This window comes from Balaenoptera borealis (assembly GCF_965194805.1).
Source record: "Balaenoptera borealis genome assembly, chromosome: 8".
Lineage (NCBI taxonomy): Eukaryota > Metazoa > Chordata > Mammalia > Artiodactyla > Balaenopteridae > Balaenoptera > Balaenoptera borealis.
Genome location: NC_138865.1, coordinates 35,274,888 through 35,288,740, shown reverse-complemented (window position 1 = coordinate 35,288,740; position 13,853 = coordinate 35,274,888). Strand labels below are relative to the sequence as shown.

General features: G+C 36.7%; 1 protein-coding gene across 8 annotated transcripts in view; it reads left to right on the top strand.

Moving 5' to 3' along the window:
- The window catches only part of ERCC6L2 (ERCC excision repair 6 like 2), a gene marked incomplete at its 3' end in the record, with an annotated part of 192,154 nt that overhangs the window by 131,445 nt on the left and 46,856 nt on the right, over window positions 1-13,853 (top strand). For 7 of the 8 annotated variants that reach the window (XM_082401105.1, XM_082401106.1, XM_082401108.1 and 4 more), the window contains one exon: window positions 9,995-10,176. In XM_082401105.1, the coding sequence (XP_082257231.1) occupies window positions 9,995-10,176 (182 nt within the window). Of the gene's footprint in view, window positions 1-1,514; window positions 3,762-9,994; window positions 10,177-13,853 lie in introns of those variants that run through there. The other variant, XM_082401109.1, reaches the window with a different exon arrangement.

The following is a 13,853-nucleotide window of genomic DNA, read 5'->3' as shown; positions in this document are numbered from 1 at the left end:
CCCGCATGCCACAACTACTGAGCCCACGTGCTGCAACTACTGAAGCCCACATGCCTAGAGCCCATGCTCCACAACACAAGAAGCCACCACAATGAGAAGTCCACGCACCGCAACGAAGAGTAGCCCCCGCCGGACGCAATTAGAGAAAGCCTGTGTGCAGCAACAAAGACCCAACACAACCAAAAAATAAATAAATAAAATTGATTCTTAAAAAAAAAAAAAAGAATATCCTTGATGAATCAATAAAAATTACTAATTTTCTTAAATCTCAACCCTTTGGTACTCATCTTTTTAATATTCTGTTTGATGAAATAGGAAGTGTACAGAAGCACTTGTATAATTGAACTGCAGACTAAACTAGCCACTTTTTTTTATGGAACACAATTTGTATCAATACTTGAAAGAATGACTGACAAACTATGGTTATTTAGACTTGTGTATTTGGTAGATACTTTCTGTCACTTCAAGGAAGACAACAGACAGTACTTGTTGCCAGTGATAAAATTCAAGCTTTCAAGTGAAAATTAAAATATTGAAAAACTTGTGTCTGCCACTGTGACCATGACCACTTCCCAATATTTAAAAAGATTTTTTCTGATGCATAGGTGGTAATAACAACAAATATGGTTTTCCAATGTTGTATAATTGAATGTGTCAACATTTTGAAGATCTGCATAACTGACTTAATATTTTCCAAATGACCAGTGAATGATACTACAAAATCATGCATGGGGAAAAAATTCAGCCAAAGTACAAAATATACCAATGAATTTTAATTTTAACAATATAAAAAGTTCACTGATATGGTTTCAAATATTACATGAAACTAACCTTAATTGAATTTTGATAAAGTATCAAAAAAGAATATCTACAATTACCTGAAAAGGCTATGAAAATACTCTGCCCTTTTTCAACTACATATCTGTATGAGGCTGATTTTCTTCATACACTCCAACTAAAACAGCATTGTTGCAGCAGACTGAATGCAGAAGAAGATATGAGACTCCAGCTGTCTTTTATTAAGCCAGCTATTAAAGACATTTGCAAAAATGTAATATGTAGCCACTCTTCTGGCTAATTTTTTGTTTGTTTGCCTTGGAAAATATAAACTTTTTTGCTGGTAAAGAGTTATTTAATTATTTTAAACTTTCAATAGATATAACCTACATAAACAAAATCTCTTTGGCGTCCTCAATAATTTTTAAAGTGTAAAGGTATCCTAAGACCAAAAAGTTTCAGAACTGCCATTTTAGACCATAAGAAGGGGTCACTTGATCATTAAATTCAGTTCTAGTGGAACATACTTTCAGTTGGCCTTTCTCTGTGGGAAAGCTTTACTTTGTCTTCTACACGACTCAAGAAAGCATATCAGAATAGGAGAGAGTATGTGGTTATAGGAAATCCACTCTAATTTACTAAAAAGAATTATTCACAGATTTCAGTACTTTATTATTAACAATAATCTGCATCCAGCTTCACAACTAGTTACAGTGTCCTGGTGTCATTTGTGGCAGGGTGCTTGAAATGTTCTTCCCTAGACACTGGAGAGCCATCGATGGCCTTGTCACTGAATCAGCCTGCATAGAAACCTACACTTACCCCAGCTGGAGGCCTGGAGGAAGGAAGTGAGAGCCTAAGCTCCCCGTGGAAGTGCCAGCCACTGGAAAGGCAAGCAGGGGCGGGTGCCTTCCAAGAAAGACTTTAATTAAAATTTTTCCATCAGCACCACCCTTCCGTGATCTTTTCACTGACAGGTATTATTTAGTATAGGACCTTCAAGTAATGTTTAGAGACATTTTTACAGTAATATAAATAATATATGTAAAGATTTAAAATTGAGTCAGGGCCCAAGATGCCAAGGACCTATTCATTACTATTTACTGGAGATCCTAAAAAGACTAGTAGATACCAGGGCTTGTGGTGCTGAGTCCAGTGCTCAGACAGCTACCCCAAAAGGCCTTGCCTTTGTCTGTAGAAGGTATTAAGGGGAATTTACTCCCTGACCACCCTCCCATGAAGGACTGAGGGAATATTAGCCAACACTCCCTGTTGCTGGTCTGCAGGCTTTTTTAAAGGTAGTTGCCACCATCTCACCTGCCTTTTTCCCCCAGGTTGACTGCTGTGGCACTGCCTTCATGTTCCCAGATCCCAAGGAGATAGGGCTTTTGTATTTCTGTTTGTTGTGTGTGCCCCACAGTATTCACCTGCACTCCCGAGGCTATCACTTCGTTCCTTTAGATAGATGAGTTTCTTGTACAATGAGAAATGGACTGCTGTGCACAAAAAAAGGAAGCTAGGCTCAGGGAAGCCAATATAAAGTTGTCCTTTTGTGGCTCACTCAGCAAGCAAAGTACTATCAAAAAAGAAAATATATATCTCTATATATAAAAAACTGAATTGTAACGGTTACTCCTTCCAGGAGGAAAAGAGAACCATAATTACAAACTTTAATCTCCCTTCACCACCAAAAAAAAAAAAATGTTTTAGGTTTGAATCTAAGTGTTTGTTTTTTCAGACTTGAATGACATTTTTAAACATATGCAGAAAATTATACTTCAGCGTATATTCGTGGTGGGTCCTCTAACCAGCTGGCTTTTCTCCAGAGGCTGAGTGAAGACAATTCAGGGGTACCTCATACTTGCCTTAAGTTTTTGTTGAATGTTGGAAAACTGCATTTACAGTAATATTTCCTACCTCCAGGCAGAAATCTTGAATGATTACTTCAAAGATAAGGGGTTTTTCACACTTGTGCAAAGATACTTAAAGGTCTTTGTCCTTTTAGACTCTCAGATGCCATTTGAATGAATTTATTTACATGTGCTGTATGTTTTTATGGTACTCCTGATTCCCTGCTTTGCAAAGACAAGCAAGTTTATGACTTTTTATGTGTTTATGGGGTTTGGCCCTTACCCAAAGAGAGGTTTCTTTTTAATCTTTTGTTTGAACAGATGTGTAAACAAAAGCATTGCTGCCTCTCAGACTTAACTATTTAAGGTTTAATGAAGAAAAAAAATGAAAGAGCACTTGATGTTTTTTAGTCTTTATGGCAAAGTTGGTGTGATCAGGCCAGTGTGAGGGGCTTTGGCTACACGGTGTGCCCACTTGTGGCCGTGACCATAGACTGGCTTGTGAAGCTCTGTGCTATTCTCAGGAGCAAGGTGTAAACCAAAGAGCTTTCCTGTGATGGGCAGATCCTCTGGTGATCTTAGAATCTAAACTCAGGCTTCTCAACAAGTCAGAGCCATTGGGACCTTCCATTGCCTTTGAAAATCTCCTCCCCGGTCTCCAGTTTTCTCAGTGACTCATCAAGGCTGATCATCCAGTTATGGAAAAAACAGTGAATGTGGCTGTTAAATATACATTGCTCATTGTTCTGGTATATCCTCTGTAAGGTGTTTTCTGGAGAAACCTGCTCAGCAGACAGATCCATTCCAAAATTGCTTAATAAAGATTTCACTACATCATGGTAGCCTATCATAGACAGGCTACCCATTCTTTCAGGCTGTTCTTCATTGTACATTGTCCCCCTCCAAGCTTCCTCTACTTGTGGGGAATACAGATGAGCAGAGGAAAAGGAATCAGCATTATCTGTACCAGCTATGGATGTGTCTCCAGTAATTAGCCCCAAAGAGATTTAGAAAGATGGTAGATATTGCGATAGTGTTTCTCCTGCCAAAATGGGAACTAGAGGCTGTTCATGGCTGTTTTTGAAACTCAGTCTCCTGGATTGTAATGTTTCCTGCCCCATTTGTTGCCCACAGGTGGGTGAGTATGGGAAAAACTGATTCCTATCAACTTTTCTCATTTCCTTGCTATTCCTACCTAGGTGCCCTCTATAGTTCTTTAGTAATTTGCCTCCAAAATTATTTTTTACTTCAAAGAAAGAGAGTTTTTTTCCCTAAACATTCTGTGCACTATTCCAATGAAGTTTTCTATTATATAAAGATAAATTTCATATGTAGCAGAGAAAAAAGAAAAATGCTAATGTAATCATATGGCCATGAGGTAGGGGGAATATTCCCTTTTTTCCTTTTCTCAGTGCACTGACATTAAAATTTGTTATCTGCAAACTTTTTAAGAGTCAGTTTTATTTTTTCTTACTCTTTCATATTGAAAATCTATATATACCTTATCTTTTTTCAGTTATATCTTTAAAAAAATAACTACTGGTTCAATATTTTAATTGGCTATTGCTATTAATATTGCTATTTGGCTTAGGTCTAATGCCTTGAAATACGGACAGTACACTTTGGGTCCAAAGGAAAAAGAAAGTATTTATTATCAAAGGTCATTTGAATGTCTCATACTATTAATCTAAAGATAAACTTTCCTTCTAGAACCAATATAAACCTAAAAGTTTACAGTAAGAAATTAGTTGTACAGGATTATGTACAGTTGACTAGGTCTAGTGTAAATTCATTTTGGCTACTCTAAAAGAAGAAATTTTTCCCTACAAAAGTGCCCTCTTATTTATTGTAATCCTAATGTATATCTTTTACAACTTAAAATTATAGCTTTTATTTTACAGACTGTATACTTTACACATGTTTAAATAGTAATTTTATGATGTATTTTTAAATATATTTTAGAGACATTCAAAAAATGAATAATGATTTTATAACTTTATCAAAATTAAGTCAAAGCGGATGTTGATGATATATTACTATGCAGCATAGGGAAATACAGCCTTTGTTTTATAATAATGTAATAATTTAATAATAATGGAGTATAATCTATAAAAATATTGAATTACTATGTTGTACACCTAAAACTAATATAATATTGTAAATGAACTATACTTCAATTTTTAAAAAAGCAGTTATTCATGAAGTCTTTGAAGTGAGCCATTTCCACATTAAACATTTGATTGTGGATAGGTGAGGAGACTATTTTGGCCAAAATATATTAAAACAATTACCATTTATAGAAATAATATATATTTAATGTTTTTGTTGAATTAAATAATTTTTTATATTCCGAATTTTATTTTTAATGACAAATATTTACTTTTCTGACAATAACATGTTATGTTTTAAATTTTTAATTATATAAATCAGATTAGGACTTAACATAATTAGCCATGGCCGATCTTTTACCTTTTTAGACCTGTTTAACTCTGACGGGGGTGGGTTTTCTTCTACTTTTTCAGTGTTCAGCTGGCTGCTCCACATAGTACATATATGTCCAAAGGAGGAAGACATATTACCACTCATCAATTAGGATTATTATTTCAATATTCTCTGATAAATTCAGTTTCTTAAGTAACCTCACATTTCCATTCATTTAATCTCATCATCAAATGGATCTTTTAACTGTATGTTTACATTATGTAGAAATAATTACTACACTCTTTATACTTACTAAGTTTTATTTTTAATAAAGATTCCATAAGTTGAACTTGATTATTTTCATAAAAATACCATAGTAGAAATACCTAACAATATCCAATAATTTATGAAGATAATCATGAACATAGCAATTACTAAGTTATAAATTAAACTTTAACAGTGTCAAACTTTCTAAAATACTTATTAGCAGACATATTTATACTATACAAATACTGTACAAAGTTCTTGTCTTCATAATTCCCTCCTTTTCATTATAACCATAAATCTTAAGAGGAAGGAAACCTTCATCAGAATCACGGAGTATAGAAGTAATTTCTCAAAGCAAATCTTGGATAATTTAGAAGAAACTTTCTAGGAAAAAGTTAGGAGCAATTAGGGGCTTTTACAGAAACTGGGCTTTCTACTTTCTTCATGTTATGATCTCAAAATTTCCTATCAGATACAGACATAGTGTTCCAGTTGTTGGCCATTCTGTTCTCTGGTGGAAAGAAGAGTGGGTTTATTTTGCTTTCTTGAGCAAGCAATCTCACCCTCTACCGTAATATTAAGGAGTGATAATGTTCTCTTTTAATTTCCTAATCCAGCTCATTTTTACTGAATTTTTCATTACTTGACCCTTCATTACTATTGCTACTTAATAGTGTTGCCTCAGTGTCATATGACTTCCCAACTTTGACATAAGCGGTAGTGAAAGAGTTTGCGTCCAATTTCACATGGTCTGGAATCTTTTCATCTTGGCCCCAGGCCTTGTACTTTGCTTTATAATAAATTATAACTGTCCCTTCAATTGCAACTGCACTGTCACTATTTTCCTTATATCAGCTATTGTAAAAGATACTATTTTACTATAAATAGTGAAACCAGCTTTTATAACAAGGGCATCAAAATGTTTATTAAAATAATTAGTAAACAAAATTTTGTTTCACAGCCTTGTTTCAGTAAGTGTTAAACTACCCTACTAAAATGGAAATCTGAACCTAGATTTTTTTTTTAAGTAAAAGATGGGATATTGAGCCAATGTGAGAGAAAAAATGCTTTTCTCTTTTTATTATTATCTAAAATAATCAGGTTTTTTTTTTTGTTTTTTTGTTTTTTTATTTATTTTTGGCTGTGTTGGGTTTTCGTTTCTGTGCGAGGGCTTTCTCTAGTTGCGGCGAGCGGGGGCCACTCTTCATTGCGGTGCGCGGACCGCTCACTATCGCGGCCTCTCTTGTTGCGGAGCACAGGCTCCAGACGTGCAGGCTCAGTAGCTGTGGCTCACGGGCCCAGTTGCTCCGCGGCATGTGGAATCTTTCCAGACCAGGGCTCGAACTCGTGTCCCCTGCATTGGCAGGCAGATTCTCAACAACTGCGCCACCAGGGAAGCCCCAGGTTTTTAAGTGTATAATATTTGGCATAAATTAAAGATCCACATGTCTGATAGCTATGAATAGAAAAGTTGAATTTCCCTGAAGAATTTGTAAAACCAACTTAAGAAAAAAATGTATCTGTTCGAAATATGAGCGTTGTAATGCTGCCAGGGTCAGAAAGACCCAGAGTAATCATGTAAATAATTGAAAATTGCCATGGCCTGGCATGATTTCTCCATGGCTTCAGAAATTGTAGTATATGAGGAGGGAGTGTTCTTGGTTGGCCCAGTTCCTTCTCTTTCGGTTTACTCCCTTTATCCCCATGTAAACATTCCCATCCCTCCTTATAATAATGGATAATTATTTCTTGGGAATCATCAAAGATTATGAGCTATTTTATTAGGAACTTTTAACATTCATCTTGTTTTCTTGTGATGTAAAATAAATGCATCAAATCTCTTTCAAATTTATCTTTAAAGATCAGCATTTTCCTCTCTTTATTAATAATGTTTTAAGATTTAAGAAATGATGTCTTTGAGGAAAGTACTTTCAGCATTACTGACTGAAGCAACGCCCTGGTTCAAAATGGCAACCTGGCATTTTGTGTTTGTCCACGTGAGTCACACTAGATTTTGAAGAAGTCAATTTCTTTTCATTAGAAATGGTTTGCTGTTAAAGAACATATAATTATGTCTTTTGTTCAGTTTATTTCAATGAAATGAACTTGAATATAAATTAAAGAGATAAATCATTTATTTTAAAAATGGAAAAAACTAAAAAGGGAGGGGGGGGCTCAGCTTTTTTAAGCCCCTTAAGAGTAGGGGCCTCTTTGTATATGTAAATATTTTTGTTCTCAACTGCATAGCATGGTGGCAGGAATGTAATAGGTGCTTAGTAAATATTTGTGAAATGAAAGCCATTCCCTACCGACATTCAGTGATATGTGCCACTTCAATCCCATTGAACTCCTGTAAAAGAAAAAATCACTGTCTAATTGACAATTACTAATCTGTGTTTTGTAGTATTTGTATGCCTGCAGATTTCTTAAGTGATAGTTTAATTGGGTTTAGAATTCTAGGTTGACGGTTTTTTTCTCCCAGCATGTTGAAGATACTCTCATTATCTTCTCTTGGTGGTGGTGATGGTGGTACTGGTAATGAGAAGTCTGCCTTTAGTTTGATTATTATTTCTTTGTGGGATAGCTTATTTTTCTCTGGTAGTTTTTAAGATATTCTCTTTATCTGTGATATAACAAGGTACAGATTTATTTTCATTTTTCACACTAGAGATTCTCTCTCCTTTTTTAGTTTGAGGATTCATGCCTTCTTCAATTCTCTGCTATTACTTCTTTGACATTATCTCTTCCATTTTCTGTTATCTCCTTCTAATATTTTAGAAATGTTGGTATGTTTTCTGCCGTCTTCTGTCTCTTAATTTTTCTTTCTTGTCTTTCTTTCTTGTCTGTCTTCCTTCCTTTCTTTCTTTCTTTCCTTCTTTCTTTCTCTTCTTTCTTTCTTTCTTCTTCCTTCCTTCCTTTCTTCCTTTCCTCCTTCCTTTCCTCCTTTCCTCCTTCCTTTCTTCCTTTCTTTCCTCCTTTTTTCCTTTATTCCCTCCTTCCCTCCTTTCTTTCTTTCTTTCTTTCTTTCTTTCTCTCTCTCTGCCTAGCATTCTGAGTAATTTTACTCTACCAATTTATCAACTATCATTGTAAGGCTGTGTAACCTGCTGCTTAACCCATATTTTAAGTTTGTTTCTATGTCTATTTTTTTTCAAACCTATATATCTTTTCTAGAATTTGTATTTGGTTCTTTCTCAGATCTGGTATTTTACAATACCCAGTTCTTCCTTTATCTTTCTGGATATGCTAATGATTTAAAGTCTCTTTCAGATTGCTTTGTTATCTATAATTCCTCAGATATGGATTCTCACGTTTGTTGTATCTGTCCACTTTCATGGCAGTGGGCTTTGTATGTTCTTTATAATTTTTACCTGAACTCTTTTCCCCCTCCCCCCAGCATTGGAATCACAAGCATTCTCTAGATTTAAAAAGTGTTCCTATGTTATATTTTTGTATTCACTCCTCATTGAGATCTATGGTTTTCACTGGTTCTGGGCCAGTTTTTTATGTTGGTTTTTAGCTTAGATTTTTCCATACAATGCAAGTGCTACAAAATCAGATTCCACAAATGGCACAGGCTGGACATTCCATGTTTTCACCAGTGATTCTATCTAGAATAACAAGGGAGCCTGTTTCTATCCTGTGCCCCCAGTTTGGGCTTTCCTAGCTTTAATTTGAAAACTGGATATCCATTTAATTCCTGCTGTGTTTTTATTTTGTTTGTTTGTTTGCTTTTTAATTCAGAGAGTTAAATCATTTCCATTTTCCCTCTACACATGGAATCCTGCAGACTAGAACTTAGGACCCTTTCCCTGGGGCTGCTGAGCTTCAGCTCCCACTTACCACTATGTTACTTGGTTTTGGCATCTAGAGATTTTCCTTTCTTACTTTTGAGCTCAAATATAATTTTGTTGTTGTTGTCAAATTGCATCCAGTATTTCTCTTTTTGGAATAAGATGGGGACTTTCCACATACTCACCTTACCATTTTGTCAGGGAAAATGGAACCATACAGTTTAAAATTATTTTTTTCTTGACTCACTATTTTTAACAATTTTTGTTACGCAAGACACCCTTAGTCTGTAAAATAAATATGATTCTATCTGTAATTTCAACCACCTCTAGTTAACATCTTAACAATCACTAAGTAATTCTTGCAACCCACTGGAGATTGAAGTAGGATTTACAAAACCTAGTGTATTTCATTATTATATAAAGGTTGTTATTTCTTAAAAGTTTGACTACTTATATAAGATTAAATAACTGAAAGTCTGCTTAATAATATTGAGAGAAATTGCTGAATTAAAAATTTTAAATATACCATTTTTATGCCATTATTTATATAATCATTAATTTTTATCCTTGTTTAGGAGAGTGGATGCCAGCATGTGTATCAGTATACCCGTAGTCTTGACAGTAGAAACATCATATTACCATTTCTTTTATTGTATCTTTAAGAAAGGTATATCTTTAGCATATATCTTAAACAATGAAAAGAGAAACATCACATTACTGCTACAAGTAATATCTTTTTAAAGATCTAACAAGATCTGACAGTGATATCACTTGGAGAATATGATATACTAAATTGTAAAGAATACTGGGAAAAAGTAAGACAGTCTCCTTATTTGACCAAAAATGACTGTTTTTTCAGAGTTTTTGCTTTCATCCTTTTTTCAGACATATAAGGAAAAAATGAAGGAAGATACATCGACACATACAAAGGAATGCCAACAACCAAGTGAAGGCAGCATTTCCTTTCCCCTTTACATTTCACACCCTGTAAGCCAGAAGAAGAAAAATGTCTACCGAACAGGCCAGACCACCTTCATAATTGGAGAAACACCAAAAGGGATCCGCAGGTATGTCATCTATAACAACATTGGACTTTATGAATGATTCTCAAAAGAAATATAACTACCTAGTAAAATACACAAATTATTTGAATTTTAACTATACCTGGCATCTGAATATTTCAGAGAAATATGAATTTGTACACTTTAAAAAATAAATCCCGGAATTCCCTGGTGGTCCAGTGTTTAGAGCACTTTCACTGCAGTGGCCTGGGTTCAGTCCCTGGTCGGGGAACTAAGATCCCACAAGCCACGCAGCACAGCCAAAAAAAAAAAAAAAAAAATCCCAAATGTTTTAGTGTTTTCAGAAAGCTAATCCCCAAATTGATAAAACATGAAATTATTTTATATAAATGAAATACTTAAGTGCATTATATTCATTCACTCATTGAGTATTTATTGAGCATCTAATATGCACTCAGGCATTTTGCTAGATGCTAAATATACAGTGTAAAAAAAGAGGCATAGAGCTTACAGTACAGTGGGATGGGGGTTGGCATCAAACCGTAAAATTTTCAAAAGTAAAAAAACTTATAAATAAATAATTATAAAATGGTGTGTTATAGGAAAAAAGTAGACAGGCCCCCTTTATAGAGAATAATGGGATCGGGAGGGATATAACTCCCTTTCTAGTGGGTAGTCAGGGAAGACCTCTCTATACGAGTGACATTTAAGTTAAGACCTGAAGGATAATGAGGCAAAGAACCAAAGTAAGAGCTTTCTGAAGAGGAAGGAGGTTTTGAGAGAAGACTGGTGTACTTAGTGCATAATAAATCAAGCAGAGAATGGCATGAGATGAAGGGAGAGACATAGATGGGGCTGGAGCATGCCAAGCCTTGTAGATTATAGAAAAGAATTTGGATTTTGTTCCAACTGCAGTAGAAAGCTGTTGAAACATGACATGATCTTATGTATGTTTCTAAAAGATTTTTCCAGCTTCTTCATGGAAGAGGGCAGAGTGGACTAAGGGAAACCATAAGGAACTAGGTGATGGTGGTTTGCAATAGAGTAGTTGCCATGGAGACAGAGCTGAATGGATAAATTCAGTTTGATGTTGAACTGGTTTTTGGGAAGGGGAGAAGACAGGATTACTCCCAATTTTCTGCCTTAAGCAGCAGACTGGATTCACTGAATGGGGAAAACTAGGAGAGACACAAGTTTGGAGTTAAAAAAAAAAAATCAAGAGTTCTCTTTTGCTCATATTAAATTTGAGGATATAGGGAAATGTCACATGGGCAGTGGATATGCTACTCTGAGATTTGGAGACTGGAGGTCTAAATTTCGAAGTTATCAGCATAGACATTATAAATAGATTACAGATAGTTTTTATAGCCATAGACTGTGTGAACAGCTTAGGAACAGAACACAGAGAGGAGAGGAGAAGCCCCAGTACTGAGCCTGGAGAGTGACTGTGGCCCACTGGGTAGGAGGCCCAGTGCAAGGTCCTAAAGTCCAAGACAAGTGAGAGTTTCAAAAAGGAGGGAACACTTAACTTTATTGACTGCTGCTGAGAACCAGAATCAGAAGAAGTGGGAAAGCCCCTGGAGCTGAAGAACTCTTTGGTCACCTTTCCATGAGCAGTCGAAGTAGGCAGATGCCAGGGTGAGGTGGGCAAGCGGTGAAAGGGCAAGCCCCTGGGACTGCTCCTTAAGTTTGGACGTGGAAACTAGCAGTAGCTGGAGGGCATTGTGGGATGAAGTGTAGTTTGTTTTTAAGTTGGGAAGATAATAGAACCTGTTTGTGTGTTGAGGAAAAAGACTAATAGGAAAAAAAGAGATCATGCCAGAGAGGTGATAACAGAAGAAGTGAAGTCCTGGAGGCAGGAGAGGGTGGGATCCAGACCACAGGCGGAAGATCTAGCCTTTGAGAAGTAGTAAGAGAAAGGGATAAAGAAAGGCACAGATACAGCGATATTTCCTCAATTAATTGAGAATTAAAGTCATCAGTACAGAGGGAAAGAGATTTGGGGAGAGAGAAATTATGAAAGAAGTCATTAGTGGAAGTCATAAAGTAGGAAAGCAAGCTTAGTGGGCCTAGACTTCCTGGGTGATGTTAAGTTCCTATTTGAGAGTAATTCCAGTAAAACCATCTGTGCAGTGGTGCAGACTTCATTCAGCAAGCTTCAGTTGTTCAGTTGCAGACACAGAATAGGGAAACAGCTGAGTTTTACCAGGAGAAGGAGAGAGAAGCAAGGAAGCTAAAGGATGTTTGCAAAGAAACGATTATAAAATTGAACATAAGCTGGAAAAGGGGAGGCTGATGTTAGTGAGAAAGCAGAAGAGTCAGCAAATTGGAGGACTTGATGAGATGAAGGGTATATTCCAGCATTGTTGTCATTGGGATAATTGAGCAGTTGAACTGGAGCATGATATGATTGAATTCAGGGATTTGGAGGTTGTGCAGTTAATGGTAATGACATCAGTGGTATATGACTTTGGGAATAGGAGTTGGGTGGGACATGGAATCGAGTCTGTGGAGGTGAGGTCAAGAAACTGGTGAGCCAGGAGTTGGGTGGGACATCCACATGGATACTGATGTTATCAAGAATGATGGCAGGAGATGGGAAAGGAAGCAACATTAATCCAGGATCTTGAGTGTTCAGTCACTATCAGGAAGCAACTAGGAAGTCAGTTAACAAGGTGGGGTGAGGGTGAGAATGGTTAAGCTGGATAGCACAAACCTTAAAGAGGGGAAGGAGTTTTTAAGAAAAAATGATCTGGAAGCAGCAATGGGAAGCATGAACCCTGAGGTTTAAGGATGTGAGGTATAAGATCTTGACTTGTGAGGGCTGCAGTGGGGAGGCAGTATCAGGAGGAGACAGAGGGCTCCTTGGGTAGAAGACACAGGACAGTTAGTAGATCATAGCCTGGTTCCAGGGGCACCGAGGAATGGTCTGGAAGGATGAGGGATTGGATTAGATCAGGGATGTAGAGACTAGCAGGGGGATGAGCAGCCAGTGGTTATGTGTAACTGAGAAGTAGTGACTGAGGTAAGCAGGGAGAGGAGGCATGGTCCAGTTGGTCCTGACAACTTCTACGGACAATAGGAAAATGGTGGTTGCTCTGCGTGTTCCAGATGCTTCCCTCGGGTTTTGGCAACTCCCAGGCAACCTGTCCCTTAGCTCCTCGGGTGCTGGTGTGGCAGATTGGAGCACGCCTCTCAGCTGCCCACCGTTGCCCACAAAGGTGAACACCCCACACTGCTATAGCAACACAACTCCTCACAAACAGATTTACAACAATGATTTTGGGTAAATTGCGGTTAATTTTCATCAGGCAATTATTTTTGGTAGGAGACCAACCATATACATTTTACCAGTCTTTAAGCACAAGCGTCTTATCCCCTTTAGCACTGTATATAAAAATAAAAGTATTAACAGTAATTAGTTTTTGCCTCTTTTTTTTTTCTCTACTTAGCCTAGGGATAAATGCCTCATGCTAAATAAAAAGGTGAAGGGTGTCTAATATTAGAATGCCAACATCTGAACTAGGGATCGGTGTCCAAACTGCTAGCACCTCTTTCCTGCTAACCATCCTACTTTACGTGAATCAAGAATTTGTACCATGCTGTAGCCCCATGGATTATCTGAATGAAGTTTCAGTCCTACCTTCACTTCAGAAAGCTTAGGCAGAAAGAACATGGTTTTAGCTGTGTTCCATCCCTTCTCCTTCAGTTCCTCGAGAAAA